The sequence below is a fragment of the Tiliqua scincoides genome, chromosome 7 (genome assembly GCF_035046505.1).
Source record: "Tiliqua scincoides isolate rTilSci1 chromosome 7, rTilSci1.hap2, whole genome shotgun sequence".
Lineage (NCBI taxonomy): Eukaryota > Metazoa > Chordata > Lepidosauria > Squamata > Scincidae > Tiliqua > Tiliqua scincoides.
The window spans coordinates 35,220,514-35,241,005 of record NC_089827.1 but is presented as its reverse complement, the minus strand read 5'-3'; the positions used below and the strand labels follow the sequence as shown (position 1 = coordinate 35,241,005).

Genomic DNA, 20,492 nt, shown 5'->3' with positions numbered 1-20,492 from the left:
CAGTTCTTGCTTTTATTGCATTTGTTCAAATAGCCTTCTCTTGGGCTGCAAATATTAATGATTCTGTTTCTTTCTTTAAAGTTCCAGATGTTAACCATAACAGGTTTTTTCATTATCTGTTTTGTCTGATCTTTTGTATAAATTGGCCATGCAATGGTTATTGTGCCAGCTTTCAGATTTTATTTTTTATAGCATTTTTCTTATACTCTTGCTTTGTTTGCTTAGCTTTTAGTAATTTCCGATTCTTTACTTCAACAAGTTCTTGTTCCTGACTCTCTTTTACATAATCAGCCAATGTATGTTTCTCTCCCTCCACTGTTTGTTTTATTTGCAAAACCCACCAGATTTTCAAGGCAAGTACAATCTGTCCATATCACTCCGTGGGTGTAAAACATAGTGTATTCTCATAAGTTTCTGGGTTTTCCAATCCAAGGTATTCAAATCAGCGTGAGTCCAATTAATTATTCCAGCAGTATATGTTATAACTGGTATGGCCCAGCTGTTAATGACCTTAACTGTGTTCCCACTATTTAACTTAAATTTCAAAATTTTTCTAACCCTCTGTGTATATTCCTTTTTGGCAATGGTTTTCACTTCTTCATGCTTGATGTCATCCAGTTGTAGAATGCCAAGGCTACATAGGCTTTATAAGTTTCTTTCTGGTTAGACTTTATCATTTGGCTATTTGGCACTTCAATGCCATTGCTTTCTGTGATTTTACCTCTCTTCATAGCTTGTGTGGCACATTTTTCTAGGCCAAATTCCACTGAAATATCTGCACTAAATATTCGAACAGTATTTGTCATTGTCTGAATTTCTGTTTCTGACTTTCCATAGTGCTTTAAGTCATCCATATAAAGCAAACGGTTAATTTTTTTGTGAATTTTTGGTCATTTGATAACCCAACTTTGTTTTATTTAATATATCTGATAGTGGAACCTTGTTGGCATCCTTCAGTCTCGGAAGACTATGGTATCGCACTCTGAATAGTGTTCTGGAACAGAGCGTCCTCTCCAGTGCGCAAAGCCTGGGTAAAGTAGATATGAAGGATAGACTGTTACCCATGCAGCAAATCCCCCCTCTCCACGTCGCTGAAATGGTCCAATGGAAAGGCAGAAGCCAATATGGTTGGTTCCAGCGACGTTGCAGGAGTTGCCAGAACGTGACTGTGTTCAGCCATGATAGAGGATAGACTGTTACCCATGCAGCAAATCCCCCCTCTCCACGTCGCTGAAATGGTCCAACGGAAAGGCAGAAGCCAATACGGTTGGTTCCAGTGGCGTCGCAGGAGTTGCCAGAATGTGACTGTGTTCAGCCATGAACTGCCTCAGGGACTCCGGCTCCAGATTTTGCCTCGAGGTTGACTCCTGAAGCCTTTTCTATAACTGGATGTAGCCGCAAGGCAGCGGAGGTTTGGGATCAGAGTTTTCCTTCTCTCAGATGAGCTGCCTCCCAAGGCTAACGAGATCCGGGTAGTGGAACCATGACAATGACAAACAATCATGGTGACAGTGAGTCACCCTGGAAAATACCTCGCTTGATATTAACTGTACCATAGTTTTCATTTCCAACTAACAGTTCTGTTCTCCAATGATTCATGGCCTTCTGTATAAATGCATTTATATTTTTGCTAACTCTTTTTTTCCCCCAAGCATTCTGTAATCCAGCTATGAGGGAGTTAATCAAAGGCTTTTTTATAATCAATCCAGACCATATGCAAATTTGTTCTTCAGCGTTTTACAGTTTTCTAGTATCATTTTATCAATTAGGTGTTGAACTTTTGTACCCCTGCTTTTCCTTTTATTTATTTCTGCTCTATCATTATTTTATTTCTGCTCTATCATCATCATCATCATCATACAGAGCTTTTCAACAAGAAACTCAGAGTGGTTAACATAGCAAAACGCATGAAAAAAATCTGACTTTGTGTCCCAATGGGGAATCCCAATCTAAAAAGAAGCAGAAGAGAGCCACCAGCAGCAGCCATTGAAGGGACACTGTGCTGGGACAAATAGGGCCAATTACACTCTCCCTGCTAAATATAAGGAAAGCATCACTTTAAAAGGTATATTTTACCCAGTTAGCTCAGGCCAATGAATGAATGAACATCTGGACACAGCTCAAGTTGGCTTGTGGAAGAAAAAAGTCTGAATTAGACTACTAATTTTGCAGAGAAGGAAAAAAGACCAAAGGTGTTCCTACTTAGTTGGTATTTCCCCCTGCCCCATGCACACAACACCACTTCATGGCTCCAATCTCCTCTCCTATCCCCTCTCCCTAAATTCCTGAAGTGGAGCTGATCTCCTCCATAGAAATGGTCCTTGTTTTCTGTTGCCAGGCAACCCCATTCCAGCTGCCATTGAAGAGATGCTCAGTGGTGGGAAATGGTGGGATTCTGAAGAAGAGCAGCTGTGGCCGACAGATAGATCAAGCGGACTTTGTCATGCGGTAAGACGGTGACCCTGCTGCGCTATTTGCCTCCACCCCCCTCATTCTGCAGCCTTTCAGAGCATTTTTGTTGGTGATTAATCAATTGTAACTGGCCTCTTTTCTTTCCTAGTGTGATTTAAAGGAGCGGGGAAGAGAAGTAGCAGGCATCCCTCCCCTTGTTTTCCAGCACAGTCTTTTAGAGGCCTGTTAGAGGGAGAGGAGATGGTTGAGTGAGGGAGCTTAAATCTGATCAGATGCCAAAGTGGGGCAGAAAGTGCTGTTCCTCTTTGAATTTTATTAATGTTTGTTAGGGCAAAAAAAATTTAAAAAGCATACATGCAGGCTGAAGAAAGGAAAATGATCATGTTTATTGGAAAGCAGCACTGGGCTAGTTCTCTGCAAAGATTGTGAGGGGTGTGACCCCAAAGACAAATTTCAGCTACTTCTTATGCCCTTACACAATAAAGATTTTGTACAAACTAAGGCCTCTGTGGCCAGAATTGTAACTAAAAGAGAAATTAATTTGTGGATTCTTAGGCCACGTTCAAGAAGTCTAAACATTTTCCTGACATTTTGCCCCAACTATGTGGGGCTTTCTCAACGGAATGAAAAAACTATACTGACACCTAAAAAACGCCAAACAAAGTATCCTGCTATACTGCATCATAAACCTAAAAACTAAGCAAGTATCTTAGCCAAAAGCTCAAGGAGCCCTAAGCATAGGTAAATGCCCCTGCCTCCAGCAGAGCTTACTCCCAAATGTAAGGATGAAATATCAGGACTTACATAGGCTTCTTCAATCAACTAACTCTGGGCTGCTCCCAGCCCCAATTAACTCATCACCAGATTGTTCCTTCCCAACTGTCTTAAAGGCACCCATTCCTTCAATCTGTTCCTTATTAAATCTGTCCAGATGTCAAGGAGAGGTAGACTGACCTTTGGTGTAATCCAGCAGGGCACTTCTTACACAGTGCAGCCTTAGAGACTGTTTTTTCAGGGAGAGAGCAATTGAATTCTATTGTCTCCCCCTTTCTCCTGCCTTTTAAAATATATTAGGCTCTAGAGCAGGCTGCTCAATCCTAACCTGCATTGGAACAGGCAGACCACAGTGGCCTGCACTCTATGCAGTGCAAGTTATGTGCAGGCTGGGGGTCACCTTAGGGTAAGGGGATATTTTCCCCCCCGCTACCCTGTGTCAAGCCCCAGCCATGCCTGTGGAGCTACTCAGATCTGCATCAGCTATTTAGCTGGCACAAATTCGAGCAGCACTTGTAAGGCTGCCCATGTTACCAAAAGAGCCTGGTTTAGTTGTTTAGGGGAATTAATACACCGGGTCTATTGGAACACTGGAAGCTTAGACTGGATGCGAACCAGCGTTCTGCAGAAATTCCCTTTACTTAAAGAAGAGACTGCGAGAAATATTCCAATAAATGATTACAGCTTTATTAAAAGAGACACAAAATAGATATCCAAAAGAAATCAGTAAAGGACTATTGTAGTGACCTAACCAGAGTGTCCTATAGTGGTGAGTGCGGTGTCGTGAGAGTGTATTTGGTGCATCTGAAGAAATCAGAAAGAGAATGGTAGGGAAGGATGTCAGGGATTCCTGCTCTGCCAACCCCTGTTGGGGAGAGAAGGGAACAAGGGGGGTGAGGGAAGAGAAAGAGTTCAAAGCGCAAGACATAGCTACCTGTCTGGTCTGGGAGCAGTGTGTGTGTGGACACCCTGGAGAGTGACCCTGTGTTTGGGCACTCAGGAGAGTGACTATTTGCTAGTCAAACCTCCTTAGTATTTAAGGATATTGAAAAGTTGCTTACGTGTAAGCAGAATGTTTGGGGGATGAATGTGTAACTTAGGGTGCTTACTTTTAATGTACCAGTAGGTAACTTGGGCGTGAATGGAGGGAATTCCTCTTAATCAACCAGGATGCAGGTAAATAGGGCTAACAGTGTCAGCTAAACAACAAATTAGCTCTTTGGTGCCACAGGATGTCTAGCAACTTTAAGTGAGGTTTACCCAGTGCTTTTTTTGTAAAAAATAAATAAATAAATAAATAAAAATAAAGGTGCAGGAACTCACAACTTGTTAATCTTTTATTTATTTATTTATTTATTTATTTATTTATTTATTTATTTATTTTTAAGCCATTTTTTAATTGGGGAAATAAAATATTTTTTATGTGCTTCCCCCCTAAAGATGAACTTACTTCTGAGTAGACATGCATAGGATTGGGCTGTCAGTCTCCACATCCCCTTCCCTCTAGCTTCTTTTTCTACACATGGGGAAAAATACTGTACAAGTGCACTTGTATCGTGTAGTATGTAGTGTGGCACTACTTCGAGGAGAGGAAGCAGTGAATGGATTCTGAAAAATGGCTTACATGAGTTCCATGTAGTAAAATTACTCTAAGCAACTGTGGGAGTAAGAACAAAAAAGGAATTCTTACACGAGAGGGGTCCTTGGGTGCACATAGAAACAGCTACATTTGCAAACAAGCGATTAAATATGGTTTAATTCAGGTATCAGAATACTCTTTGTCTTTGGGAAGGCACTTGGCATGCAATTGTATGTTCTCTGCTGCCCTGAGCAGCTGCTGTGCATTGCTGGAGAGGAGCTGCAAACGCTGGCTAGCGGAGGGCATGCTTGTGGGGGAAGGATGAGGAGGATCTCTGGCAAGGCTGGACAGCACGTTGTACACACATAGAATCCCTTTTCACCTGCCCTTAGCATGTGAAAACCAGTGCAGATATATATCTCTGCCAGGATTAAGAGCCCAATCCTAGGTATATCTACTCTGAAGTAAGTCTCTTTCTAGTCAATGGAGCTTACTCCCAGGAAAGTGCCTAGAATTGCAGCCTAAGAGCCCAATACTATGCATATCTACTCAGAAGTCCACTTTAGTGAATGAGGCTTACTGTGGATAGGATGGCAGCCTCAGGGCCCAATCCTGTGCCTGTCTCCTCAGAAGTCAGTCCCATTAGAGGCAGTGGGGCTTCCTGCCAGGAAAGTGTGGAGAGTACTGCAGCCTCAGAGCCCTTCTTCTGCCTGTCTACTCAGGCTGCAAGGCTATGACACTTTCCCAGGAGTAAGCCCCATTGAACACAATGGAACTTACTTCTGAGTAGACATGCATAGGCTTGGGCTCTCAGGCTGCAATCCTATGCACACTTTCATGGGAGTAAGGCCTATTGAACATAAGAACATAAGAACATAAGAACAGCCCCACTGGATCAGGCCATAGGCCCTCTAGTCCAGCCTCCTGTATCTCACAGCGGCCCACCAAATGCCCCAGGGAGCACACCAGATAACAAGAGACCTCATCCTGGTGCTCTCCCCTACATCTGGCATTCTGACTTAACCCATTCCTAAAATCAGGAGGTTGCGCATACACATCATGGCTTGTACCCCATAATGGATTTTTCCTCCAGAAACTCGTCCAATCCCCTTTTAAAGGCGTCTAGGCTAGACGCCAGCACCACATCCTGTGGCAAGGAGTTCCACAGACCGACCACGCGCTGAGTAAAGAAATATTTTCTTTTGTCTGTCCTAACCCGCCCAACACTCAATTTTAGTGGATGTCCCCTGGTTCTGGTATTATGTGAGAGTGTAAAGAGCATCTCCCTATCCACTCTGTCCATCCCCTGCATAATTTTGTATGTCTCAATCATGTCCCCCCTCAAGCGTCTCTTTTCTAGGCTGAAGAGGCCCAAACGCCGTAGCCTTTCCTCATAAGGAAGGTGCCCCAGCCCCATAATCATCTTAGTCGCTCTCTTTTGCACCTTTTCCATTTCCACTATGTCTTTTTTGAGATGCGGCGACCAGAACTGGACACAATACTCCAGGTGTGGCCTTACCATAGATTTGTACAATGGCATTATAATACTAACCGTTTTGTTCTCAATACCCTTCCTAATGATCCCAAGCATAGAATTGGCCTTCTTCACTGCTGCCGCACATTGGGTCGACACTTTCATCGATCTGTCCACCACCACCCCAAGATCTCTCTCCTGATCTGTCACAGACAGCTCAGAACCCATCAGCCTATATCTAAAGTTTTGATTTTTTGCCCCAATGTGCATGACTTTACACTTACTGACATTGAAGCGCATCTGCCATTTTGCTGCCCATTCTGCCAGTCTGGAGAGATCCTTCTGGAGCTCCTCACAATCACTTCTGGTCTTTACCACTCGGAAAAGTTTGGTGTCGTCTGCAAACTTAGCCACTTCACTGCTCAACCCTGTCTCCAGGTCATTTATGAAGAGGTTGAAAAGCACCGGTCCCAGGACAGATCCTTGGGGCACACCGCTTTTCACCTCTCTCCATTGTGAAAATTGCCCATTGACACCCACTCTCTGCTTCCTGGCCTCCAACCAGTTCTCAATCCATGAGAGGACCTGTCCTCTAATTCCCTGACTGTGGAGTTTTTTCAGTAGCCTTTGGTGAGGGACCGTGTCAAACGCCTTCTGAAAGTCCAGATATATAATGTCCACGGGTTCTCCCGCATCCACATGCCTGTTGACCTTTTCAAAGAACTCTATAAGGTTCGTGAGGCAAGACTTACCCTTACAGAAGCCATGCTGACTCTCCCTCAGCAAGGCCTGTTCGTCTATGTGTTTTGAGATCCTATCTTTGATGAGGCATTCCACCATCTTACCCGGTATGGATGTTAGACTGACCGGCCTATAGTTTCCCGGGTCCCCCCTCTTTCCCTTTTTAAAAATAGGCGTGACATTTGCTATCCTCCAATCTTCTGGCACCGTGGCCGTTTTGAGGGACAAGTTGCATACCTTAGTCAAGAGATCTGCAACTTCATTCTTCAATTCTTTAATAACCCTTGGGTGGATGCCATCAGGGCCCGGTGACTTATTGATCTTTAATTTATCAATGAGGTCTGAAACATCTTCTCTTTTAACCTCTATCTGACTTAACTCCTCGGTTAGGAGGGGCCGTTCGGGTAGCGGTATCTGCCCGAGGTCTTCTGCCGTGAAGACAGATGCAAAGAACTCATTTAATTTCTCTGCCATCTCTAAGTCTCCTTTTATCTCCCCTTTCCCTCCCTCACCATCCAGAGGGCCAACCGCTTCTCTGGCGGGTTTCCTGCTTCTAACATATTTGAAGAAGCTTTTATTATTCCCCTTAATGTTGCTGGCCATGCGTTCCTCATAGTCTCGCTTGGCCTCCCCTATCACCTTCGTACATTTCTTTTGCCACAGTTTATGTTCCTTTTTATTCTCTTCATTAGGGCAAGACTTCCATTTACGGAAGGAAGCTTCCTTGCCCTTCACAGCCTCTCTAACTTGGCTGGTTAGCCATGCGGGCACTCTCCTGGATTTAGTGGAACCCTTCTTTCTTTGCGGTATACACCTCTGCTGGGCCTCTATTACTGTTGTTTTAAGCAGCCTCCATGCACTCTGGAGAGACTGGACTCTTTTTACCCTCCCTTTCAACCTCCTTCTAACCAGCCTCCTCATTTGAGGGAAGTCCGCCCGTCGGAAGTCAAGGGTTTTTGTTAGAGATTTGCCTGGTATTCTTCCCCCAACGTGCACGTCAAAACGGATCGCAGCATGATCGCTGTTCCCCAACGGCTCAGTAACGTTTACATCTCTAACCAGGTCTTGCGTACCGCACAAAATTAAATCCAGAGTCACCTGTCCTCTGGTGGGCTCCGTGACTAGCTGATCTAAGCCACAGTCATTCAGCACGTCAAGAAATCCGGTTTCCTTATCGTGACCAGAACACAAATTGACCCAGTCAATATGAGGATAATTGAAGTCCCCCATGATTACAACCCTGTCCTTCCTTGTCACCTCCCTGATCTGTTTCCTTCCTTGTCACCTCCCTGATCTGTTGAGCACAATGAGACTTACTTCTGAGTAGACATGCCTAGGCTCGGGCTGCAGATTGGCACGGGGGCTGCACCAGTCAGCTTCCTTCCCCTCCTCCTCCGCCAAGCCAGTACCTGGGCATTCCGTGGGTGCGGCAGCCTGTCTCCCTGGATGGCTTGCTGGCTGGCTGTCCTCCTCCTCCTCGGCATCGGCGCATGTCCCCCGTGCCCTCCACCGGCTTGGAAGCTGCGCGGGGAAGCAGAGCGCAGGGGGAAGGGGAGGCGGGCTGGGCTCAGGCAAGAGCTTGGGAATGGGGGCAGAAGGGGGTAATTGTGCGGTCAGGCAGGGGCCAGGCGCCCGCCCACCCTGCACCCCCCAGCACCCACCCAGCGAATGCCTCTGTTTTGCCACCCAGAATGCCACCCAGAATGCCTCCGAAGGGGAGGGGCCCCTGCAAGAAGGTGCCGGAACTCCTTCTCCCCGCGTTCCATTAGAAAAAAAGCCCTGGGTTTACCTAAGTTAATGCAAAATACAGGTATACTCCAATGTTTTGGTACAGAATTTACTGAAATTGCATTCAGGAAAACAAACACAAACTGAAGATACAATGGACGACCGTCTGACAGGATTACTGAATCTCATTCAGCTAGAGTTACAAGTAGGATTATCGGTTTTCTTCCAGGATGTGTGATTGTGAGGGGAGAAGAGGGAATACACAACCAAGAGTCTGAGCTTGACCAAAATGGGAATGAGGCCCATAGGCCAGTGTTTTCTGGGAGAATAGTTCATTTTGCATGCTGGCAATCATATATGAAGGCCTGTTCTTGATATCAAAGTAACATAACCAGAAATACAATAAAATGGGGGGGGGGATTTTCCGTAACACCCAGGCCAGGATTGCAGATTAGGATTCAGCTTGCACCACCACAATCATGCCCTTTCAGGGCCCAATTCACCTCCTGTTCCAGCCTCTCCGTACCTAAAAATGACCCCTCCCCACCCTGGAACACCTTCCCACCACTTTCCCCCACTCCTTGCACTGCCACTCACCCCATCAGGGCGGTGCAGGGTTCGGATCAGGCTCTTCCAAGCTGGAATATGAACTCCCGAGTCACACAAGCATTCCTTACGGCAGGTTCATGACACTTGGGAGCCAGTGCAGAGGGCCTGTGCTGACTCAAGTGCCTCCTTGGATTGCACTCTAAAGTGATTTAGAACGCAATCCTAACCCACTTTCCAGCACTTGCATAGCTGTGCCAGTGGGGCATGTGATGCATCCTGCAGTTGGGGGACGGTCACGGAGGCCTCCTCAAGGTAAGACAAAATTTATTCCCTTCCCTTGGAGTTGCAGTGCCCTTATGTTGGTGCTGGAAAGTGGGTTAGGATTGCTCCCTTAAAGAGTTAAAGTTCAACATATGCTTGATATGCTAATGTTCATCCTAACCACAGAGGACATAAGAGAGAAAAGCTGCTGATTTCTCTTCCTTAGGCTTTTGTAGAAGTCACAAACATAACCCAAAGGGGGAGAGAGAGAAAGGACACATTCCATTTCCTGAGTCCTCTGTGAACTATTCATGTTAGGCTTTTGCAGAAAAGAGAACAAACATCCTTCCTTCCCCCCAAATATGTTGCCATTTTGGAGAATACAGGAGAGGCCCACATTTCTGCTGAGTGTGTGGGAGTAGAGAAAGCAAGGGGCAGTCACCAGATTTTGCATATGTGGGGGGAGGATAATTTATGAAAGGGTAATTAAAGAGAGATTTAGATAGCTTTGGAAGAATTAAGTGGTGCAATATTTTTTATAATGTTGGCAGAGACTGAAATGCAATAGTATATTTAAAAACCGTAGGGATCTTTTACAAAGCCATTGAATGAACAGCTGGGCAAAATGTAGGCTGCAATCCTAAGCACACTTACTAGGCAGGAAGATTCATTGGGACTGACTTTGGGGTCAGCATGACTTGATTTGCATTGCACTCATGTATCTTTTCCCCTGCCCAAGAACGCAATTGGTTTATGTCAGTTCTTCTGCCCCAGTTAAAGCTTTTGTGTGCAACAATTCCCATTACAATAAAAACGTCATGGCAATGTTTGATATTTATCTAGAAACCTGAAGCCCAGTACAAAAACTGTGAAATTCAAGTCCCAGCTGCTTATAAGACCAGAGGTTTGAGATGTTATTTTTCCCTGAACCAGGTGATTATTCTCCTCCAAGAAGGAGGAAACAGCCTCACACACAAGACAGCCTATGGTGTCATCAGCTGTTCTTAGTGAACACACTGAATGGACACTGTGCAATTTATGCACCATGTGATTTGATAATAGCACAAAATTACCTGGTTAAGCTTTTTTAAAAACACACGGTTGGCAAAGAGATGATGCAGTTCCTTAAAATGGTATGCCTGTTTCTTGCGTTCACAATTTTGACTAAAAACTTTGGTCATTGAAACTAATCAGACCTGATGAACTCTAATTTCATTGCAATCAGGACAGATTCACACAAAACGTTTGTCTGACATGTAGGCATGTGCCCAGGGAAACAGCCAATATCAATTCCCAGATTGCAACAGGCACTTTCAGCTGCTCTGCTGATTTAGAGCCCAGTTCTAACCTGGGTCAGTGCCAGTGCTGGGTGTTGCAAACATGTGGTAAGGCACGCCTGTGACACCCTGTGCCAAGTCAGCATTGACTCTGCCCCAGTCCCAGTTGTCGCTGGGCACTACCCGGAGCTAGGTAAGATGGCAGAGAGGGCCTCAGGGGCAGGGGGGAAGTGTTCTGGGGTGGAGAGAGGGCAGAGTGGGGGGAGGAACCGGGGCAGGAGGGGGGTTGAACTGGCGGAGCCCTGCAAAATAGCTAGTGCAGACTTGAGAAGCCCTATTGCGGGGCTTGCAGCCTTGCCCGGGGGAAGGGAACAAAAGTCCCCTTGCTCTGAGGAGACCTCTGGTGGCAGCCTCAGGATACAGTGGTAGCTACTTTGGTGCTTCTGCACCCAGCAGCAGTGGTGACTTTAAGATTGGGCTGTTATTTATTAAAAATTTCAAGAAAATCCTTACAATTATTGTAAAATAAGTTAAAAATACACACAGGACAGACTAGCAGAATTCCAGCATATGCAGAACCTAAAATCTGCTGCAACCAATAGTCTTTTGTTTCTTGCTAAAAGGAGCAAGAATGCCCAGGACAGCCTCACTTGGGAGGGCATTCCATAATTTTGGTGCCACAAATAAAGAGGCCAATAAAACAAATAAAACCCATAAAGTCATAATATATCAAACCCATTCACACATTGCAACACATTCACATTCTGGAATTCTTATCATTTGTTTTTTTATTATTATTAATTATTTAGCATCATCCATATTCATGGCACTTTATGTAGGAATTGTGAAATACAGGATTACAAACTTCCTTATGTAGTTTTGTTGCCTGAACAGAGATTATCTTTCCCAGCAAGTTCTATATGATGCCCTTACTACTGTGAAAAGTTACAAGCACGTATGAAAGCTCAGTCTGTAACCTCTTCAGTCACTGTGTTGACTCTCCAGCCACTGGAAGCCTCTGGGCGAAATCTGCTTCACTGATGATGACTCACTGATCTCCTAGTTGAGAGAGGCAAAAGAAGTATAAAGGAATGTGGTTAAAGGAGAAACCATAGCTCAGGACTAGACTGCAGAAGGTCCCAAGTTCAATCCCTGGAATCCCCAGGTGAAACTAGAGAGCCAGCTCTTGAATCATGGAGAGGGGAGCGGTTGTCTTAGGTAGCTTTGCCACTCTACAACTGTGCCTCCATGTTCTCCCTCAGTTAATATGAACTGACTCATAATTCCTGTCACTTGGATATGTTGGCTGCACTGGAGTTTGTTAATTACTCAGACAAGCATAAATGGAAGAATTTAGAAATCTGTGCAAACAGAAAGGAGCGAGGGCGCACTTAAGCCAGACTATGCGCCATGAATGTCAGTTTGAAGTTTTGCATCAATTTCAAAGCAATTTGAACTGGGACTTACATTTGTTCCTCTGTCAGTTTCCCCATACTAGAAAGAATATTGGTGTGACATGTGTAAAAGACATGTGTAAAACTGACAAGTTGAGGCTACCACAGATTAAGGTGAGCTGGAATGTGAAATTTCACAGTGTATCTTAGAGGGAAAATGCCTGAAGAATTGATGCAAATGTCACAGAGACATTCATGGAGTTGAACCAGGGACAGCAGGGATGCTGACAATTCAGTGTTAGAATTTGTATATGGGCCCATTTTACCCATGTGCTCTCATGGTGCTTGCATGTCAAACCAGGAAAATGTGCCTTTTAATCAATCACCAAAAATATGCCCCTGACTTTGTTAGTAAGAGGAATTCTGGTAGGCCCACAAAAAATATCCAAACTATTAAACTGAGCCACACTCCAAAGCCTTGAGGCCCTGTAGATTTATGAAACAACTGTTTGTTCTCAGGAGACTCAGAGTATATGACAGTCTGATCTTTTCAGCCACAGTTGAAAACTGTGTGCATTGCATTTATAACCTAGTTGTTTGGCTCTACTTCTACAACAGTGGGTCAGACAGCTCATCTTTTTCTAGATTAATGCCCCAGATGCTGGACTGCTCTTCCCAGGGCAGATCACCTGGCAACTTGATCAATGCGTTTTAGGTACCCATCTGTAAGAACCTTTTACTTAATTTCTGGATGTACAGATAAACTCTTCTTGAACTGTTTCTTGAACTCTTAAATAAGTTCTTGCAATATCAAGTAAGTTCCTGATGAAATACCAGGAAGCACTTTGAACCACTGTCAGCACAATGGACAGCTCTCCTGAAAACAAGAATTTGAGCAGTGCCATTCACTTAATCCACATAGTTAATTTATCTAAAAGTTTATTTCCAGTCTTTCCTCCATTATCTCACCTTCAAAGCAGCTTACAAGTTCATTTTTAAACCATATCAAATGCCAACTGTGAAACAATTTTTTAAAAATAGGGCAATTTAGGAATAAATGAGACAGAAGCAATATACAGCTGCCAAAAGATGAGGATTGTTATGGGCATTCCTGCTAGTTGGGTATACCTTGTGTTAGGCAAATAAATGTTTCAACGACCAGGATGGTTTTCTGATAGTTCCTTAATTGAAGTTGATGGCAGTTTCTCTAAGACCATAATCTTATGCATGTCTATTGTGAAGTAAGTGCCATTGTGTTCAGTGAGGGTTATTCACAGGAAACTGTGTATAGGATTGCAGCCTAATGGCCCAATCCTATCTCCCATTTGTGATAGTGGGAGGAGAGTTCTTCGGTTGCATAAATGAAGGTGTATGAAGAACACTACCTATCAGCCAACCTGAGCTGCTGCCACAAAGCAGCAGATAAGTTGGCTGCAGAGAAGCCTCATGGGTGAAGAGGGAGGAAGGAAGGGGGATTTTCTGAGTAGTTTGGGGAAGGGCAGGTCAGACGGGGGTGGAGGGGGTACAACCCCGCAAGACTATTGTGCGTCAAGATCCTATCCTCCCTTTTTTGACCAGACCCTTCCCTTTTCTCTCCTTAGACTTTTACCAGATATATACCTGGCATTGGTCTGAGGAAACCCATAGGCCTTCAGGAAGCCTATGGAAGGGTAAGGGGAAATTAGTGATGTCATCAACCTGGAAGTGATGTCATCAACCTGAAAGTGATGTCATGGCCTGAAGTGACATCATCAAGCAGGAAAATTTTTAATATCCCCATATGACACGCCCAGTAATTGATTTGGGGTGTTAATTATTTATACTCGAAATCAATCAATTAATCGATTGATTATTTAAGTAAATAAAGTAAAAGTTTGCAATAAGTGTCAGTTTAAAAATTAAACCTTTTAAACTAAAGAAAAATCCTTCTAACCCTCCCAAGCTGTTGTTGAACTGTTTAAAAAAAAATAATTCCCCAAACATCCTGAAGACTGCAGTCCTATCCACAGTTAGTAAGCCCCATTTACTATCATTGTTAAAAGTATATACAGAATAGCCTGTTAAAGGTACAAATCTGTGATATTTCCCCCAATGCAGTCACATACCATGATAGCATCAAGTCTAACACAGTTTGGGCCTTGGTATCTACAGAGTATTTGTTCTTGGACTCTCTGCAGATACCAAAAACTGCAGATAAGAAAATCTGCTGTTTCAGCCCTTTAAACCCTTTGAAGGTGACCGGAGCTCTCTGGAGGGCTTTCAGAAGCCCGCAGAGGCCATGCGCTTCTGCCTATGGCCTCTTCAGGCTTCAGAATGGCTGTTACGATCAAAACAATGCTGTTTTTATGCCTTTAAAGGCATTCTTGGGAGGGCTTCTGGCACGGAGAGACATGTAGAACCTCGTTTCACTTTTACTGACTTGAAATTTATATACAATTTAGATATTGATGGACAGAAGAGTATCAATAATTTTTGTAATTATTTTTATTATATAGTTTAAAACCTTTTTTGCATATTTCAAATATGTTGCCTGGTTTTCTTTCTTTCAGATGCAACCTCCCTCCTCTCTCCAGTGAATACAGCAAGGATGTTGGGTCCAAGACTCAGCTGGTAACAGCAAATCCCAGCATAATTAAGAAAAGGTAGGAAGCTGATGTGTTTTCCCCTGAAATGGCCTAGCAAACCAAGCAAAGAGAAATTGTGAGTGTTTGGTGACGCTCTTGGAGTGGAAGAACTGTATCCCTGGCAAGTGGTGGAAACACAGAGCAGGCTGAAGTCGACAGTAGATTCTTGTTTGAGGCTTAATAAATCACAGTGCTCCTTTAACACACTCCAGCAAGCATGAAATTAGATTGCAGGAAGCCCTCTTCACACATTATCCTCCATATGTCCCTGTGTGTATAGGCAGCAGGTGTGAGGCAGCAGAACACTTGTGCCAAGCAGTGCCAATGATACAAACATGAAGCCCTGCCCTTGCCCTCCCATGAACAGTATTTGCTGCTGTGACAAACACTGATCACAGGGAGAGAGACCTGTGCTCTCATTGCCACCCTGGAACGTTCTAAGTGTGGCAGTCATAGGGAAGGTCTTTCCTCTGATCAGCATTTGTTGCTGCAGATAATCAGGGGTAAGGTGGGAGGCAGGACTCTGCACATGCATCTTTTGTAGGGTGGGGCTTACTGGTGTGATTGTCCTGCCCCCTTCCACCCATTCTCAATAGGTAGTTGAACAATGGCAGGACCATTGCGTCCTAGACAACTGTGTCTAGGTCAAATATGTCCTGCCATTGGACATTCATGTCTCTTCTTTTTGAGTCCTGGTTATTTGTGTCCTAATATCTGTATACTTATATTAGATATACTTTTTTATTTTTAAAACACAAAGGCAGGGTTAGAACAGAGGTTAGGGATAGGGCTGGGATAAGTGGCTTAGGTTATATAACATGGGGTTTGTTGCCCATTTATAGTTTGTTACCCAGTTATAGCGGGATGCAGGGAGCCCAGGGAGTGAGCCTAGGGAGCCCAGGGAGGGAGCCCAGGGAGCCCAGGGAGTGAGCACCTGGCAGGCTCCTCCCTGGGAGAGGAGCTTCTGGCAGGCTTCTCTCCCGTCCACGCACCCCTGGGAGTGAGCCCCATTGACTCTACTGGGGCTGACTTACCTTTCCCCTGTTTTTGCACTGGTATGTATGGAGATTTGCCCCCCCTCCCAACTTCCATCTGTTGGTTCTGTGTGCAAGGGGTTTTGCACTGGTCTTGCTGTGATGTCTATATAGAGATCTTCCCTCCCCCACACCTTTCCCCTGTTTTTGCGCTGGTTTGTATAGAGATCTGCTCCCCCCCCCCCACTTGTATTGGAATCGAGGAAGATCTGGTGAGGAGGTAGATGTGGTGTCAGCAGTGGCCCCTTTAAGGCAGTGGCCTGGGCATCCAGCAGAGTGTGCTGCACAGCTGCAGCCACTTGAAGGCAATAGGGCCCTCAGGGATATAAGAGCACCTGAGGCAGGAAGGGCTCCACTTATTTATGTGAGTCAGCCTTTTCCTACATGAAGATCATTAAGTTCCACCATGACTGATGAACATTTGGAAGTGTGCTTGAGGCTGGCTGTCAGCAGCTAGTGTCCGGACTATGCATCCTTGGCTGATTCACTTCAGTGCAAGTCATCAAAGTAAACTCAAGTAATTACAAAAAAATGTTTATAGTTAATTATGTTGTGTTGTGCAATATTGGCTCATGTGGTTATGCAAGGTACACCAACATACATTGTACACATAAATGTTATATGTTATGATGGCGCGAACATTGTAAAAAAACTCTGGTAGATCTCCGGGCCTTGCTAGGTTTCAAAGTAGCTCTCGAGCCAAAAAAGTGTGAGCACCCCTGGTTTAGTGGGTCTGGCAAAAGATTTTAGTCCCCAAAGAGCATGTGATCACATTGTTTAACTTCAGTTAATTCTTCTGTTAATTCTTCTGTTAATTCTTCTACAAGAAGAAAGCCTAGGAATCTGTACAAATTATATTCCATTGGATTTATAGATGCTATTGGCTCCCACCAAATTTGAATAGAATTGGATTTCCATTCAATTAAGCCATGTATTTCACCACCACTTAATAATCTGTTGCTGAATCTGAGCACAATATTGAGTGCTGTTTGCTGAGTGAAGCAAAAATATTCCCCCTCCGTCAAAAAAGCAGTTCTTTTGCTTGAAGAAAGTGGACCTGGTTTCAGTTAATCTCACATGCTATATTAGCTTTCTTACTCAGGTGTATAGTCAAAAGATAAGTTATTGACTCAAGAAGCCTTGTAATGAAGCAACTGATGAAAGTTCTCAGTTAAGAAACCGGCAACCCAATCCTATCCCTCCATCACTTACACTGCATACAATGGGGGGTGGGTGGGAAGGGAACCAGATGGCCTGGAAGAGGTAAGTAAAATCATTTTTACTTACTTTGCCATTGGCATACTTGCTTGCTTGCTTACTTGCTTGCTTACTTACAGCCCAGTCCTGAGCTGCCCGGGGCACCCAGCTTCAGCAGCACCAAAACGGCTGTGGCTGCATTCTGTGCGCTCTGGGCTACCCCGGGCGGCACCTTGGAAGAAGGTGATTTTCATCCCCTTCTCCTGGGTGAGGGAAGGTAAGGTAAAGGCGTTCGTGTAGGGCGCCGAGCCCCACACGAACACCTTGGATCCAGTGGAGCGGAGTTCCACAGGACCCGGCTCACTCTCTCCCCCGGCATGCCTCCCACCCGCCCTTTCCCCGCCTCCTGCCTCCCCGTCATGCCTTCTCCCTGTCCTCTCTCTGCCCTCCGCCTTCCTTCCCCCTCCCCGGAACACTTCCTCCCCGTCCCTGCTTACCGTGCCGTGGCTCGGCGGTTCGTGAGACCACCGAGCAGCGGAGAACGTGCGCCTGCCCAGCGCTAGCCCAGCCCCAGCCAGCACTGGGCTAGCACGGGTGCTGGCCCGGTGGTAACCCTTGCAGATGTGCCTTATGGCACGCTTGCAACAGTGCGCACCGGCAGGAAGCCGGCACGCCAAGCTAAGGATTGGGCTCTTAGAGTGCAAGCTAGGATCCTAAGGGAGTAGCGCCAGCCTGGGAGGGTTACAAACATGCCATAAAGTATGTTTGCACCTCCTTATGAGAAAGCCATACCAGTGCACTGTGTGCTGGTCCATAGAGGTGCGCTGGTCCATAGAGATCGGTTCCAGCCTCCGCGGTGGCAGGAGGCAGGGCTAGGATATGGCAGTTATGCTGGATCCTAGCCCTGTTCCCAGGCGGCTCAGAATTTTTCCCCCTTGCCAAGCCTCTGCGCTTGGATTGCACTGTTACTTACTTACTTACTTACTTACAGTCCAATCCTAACCTGCCCTGGAGCAGGCAGGCCAGCAGTCCTGACCCACATCCAGACAAGGTTTGGGCCAGTTGCAGCTCAGTCCAAGGCAAGGGGAATTCCTTCCCCTTACATTGGGTAAAGCCGCAGCAGCCCTAATAAGGTTACGTCAAGAGGTGGCGCAAATCCAAGCAACCAGGAGCTGCTACAGGCCATTCAGGACCAGGGTTAGGATCCAGCTCAACCCCCACCCACCCACAGGCCCACCCACACCACCCCAGAATGCCTCCCTCCTGCCCTCCACAGCCCTCAGACCTGCACCGGCCCATGTACAGGTCTGGATTGCACCCTTATTTATTTATTTATTTATTTATTTATTTACTCATTGGCTACCAATGAGTCTCCTTAGACCTATGCCAGCTATTTAGCTAGCTTAAGTTCAGTGAGCCTTGGGAAGCATTTCACGCTATGAAAAGGGGGGTTGGACCTTGGCATGCACCGCTGTCACCAAGATGCTCCACCAAACTACCCCTTCCACCTCCAACCTGGTCCCCACTCCTCCCCTAACCACCCCCACTACCACCTTATGTGCTCTGGTGTCCGGGAGCCACTGGTATGTGCATGGAGTCCCTGGCCATCTGTGCTGATGGTTTCAAAGTGCACAATGGCAGCACAGCTTTCACACCATCAGAATGGGTCATGGCACAAGATCATGAGATTCACCTCAGTAGGCCCTAAATATGATTGGGCTCAAAAAGCCATAGCTCAGTGGAAGAGCATAAGCTCTGCATAAAGAAAGTTCTAAATTCTGTCCCTGCATCTCCACAAAGGACAGGGAAAGACCCCTCCCTGAAACTGTGGAGAGTCTCTGCTAGTCAGTGTGTAGACAATGCTGAGCTAGATGGATCAGTGGTCTGACTCAGTGCCAAGTAGCAGCTTCTTATGTTGGTTTGATGCAGGGCTTTGAAAGACGGCAGTCTGTTGTGTCACATGTTCTGTTGTTCCTCCCACGGCTGTTCTAGTCATGCAGTCTTCATGTGCACACAGCCATACCAACATAGGTGGCCACAGGAGAGGTGATGCACTGGCAGTAAATCTGAGAAACAGAGGCCAAAGACAAACAACAGCGAGGGACTGTTGCCTTCATGACCCACTTGTGAGCTTCGCAAAGGCATCTCCCCAGGCACTTTTGGAAAGAGTACTAGATGGGTGGACTTTTAGTCTGACCCAGCAGGGCAGGGATTTTGTAGGGAAAAAAATCCAAACTATTGGCTTATTTTTGTCAGCGTTCACATAGGGCACATGTGTACCCCTCTCCCAGCTTGTGGGGAGCTTCACGTTAGACAATGTTGATTCCTTATATCACTTCCTGAGAGGAAGTACCTGCAAAGTGTCAATTCTTAAAATGGATTAGAATTCTGGTTCCAGCCTGTATTTTTTCCAGGATATTTACTTGGCCTGGCTTGCTGAAGGGTTCAGGTATGGGTGGTGCAGGAAGTAAGATACCAAAGGTAAGACACCAGAGATTGACTGCAAGGAGACCCCTCTTTTAGTGGCCTACACAGAGATAGAACAGGCAGAGACAGTTGGAACAAAACTAGCGTGCCGCACAAGGAATGCCAGCATTTGACCATTGCCAAGGCACAAGTCTCAGGTTGCTCGGAAAGACTTTATAGCCAGGCTAGGCAGGGACAAACAATGGTTGGCTGAAGGACTTCAGAGGACAATACCTCCTTCAATACCATTCCTCCTTCAGCCTCTTCTTCAACTTCACCACTGAAGGTCTCCAGTTCACAGATCAGGAAGCTCTAACACAGTGTTTCTCAACCAGTGGTACTCGTTCCACTGGTGGTATTAGATGTGGTGTACATGCAGGACCCCCAGACCCCTGCTGCCTGACAGCGAGACCAGCATTGCAATGCGACAAGCAGTGGCAGGAAGCTTGGCTTGGCAGGCAGAGCTCCAGTGTGCACTTTTCACATGCTTGGAAAAGCCCTCCCATCCAGCCTGAGCCTTTTACCATTGTTTGTCATGTTGCATCTGGCCTCCCAATCCAGAATTAACTTCTGGTGGTACTTCTAATCTGTGGACGATGTGAAATGGTACAGCAGTGGACAAATGTGGGGAAATGCTGTTCTAGCATATCCCGGTGTGTGCAAAACATTCTCCTTGATGTAAACGTTACCATCACCCATGTGTCTTGATTGCTTCTCCCATTTGTCTCACACATTTCATTTCTTTGGCAGTCAGAAGCTAGGAAAACGCTCTTCCAACCAAGGTCTGCTCCTACCCTCTTTGCATTCTCATTTCCAAACTTCTGATTTGGCTTGCAAAATTATAGGGAGATTAAGAAGAAGTTGGATAACTAGTGGCAAGGTGGAGTTTATTTTTGAACATGGTTTTGTTTGGTTTCTTATATTTAGCAGCAGTGAACCTCAATTAAAAAAAAAAATCTACCGTCCTCTGAACCCAGATGAC

General features: G+C 45.5%; 1 protein-coding gene across 1 annotated transcript in view; it reads left to right on the top strand.

Moving 5' to 3' along the window:
• ST8SIA1 (ST8 alpha-N-acetyl-neuraminide alpha-2,8-sialyltransferase 1) overlaps positions 1-20,492 on the top strand; it is a 112,843-nt gene that overhangs the window by 53,035 nt on the left and 39,316 nt on the right. Inside the window, exons 3-4 of the mRNA XM_066633163.1 lie at positions 2,339-2,448; positions 14,739-14,831. Coding sequence (XP_066489260.1) covers positions 2,339-2,448; positions 14,739-14,831 — 203 coding nt within the window. The remainder of the gene's footprint in view (positions 1-2,338; positions 2,449-14,738; positions 14,832-20,492) is intronic.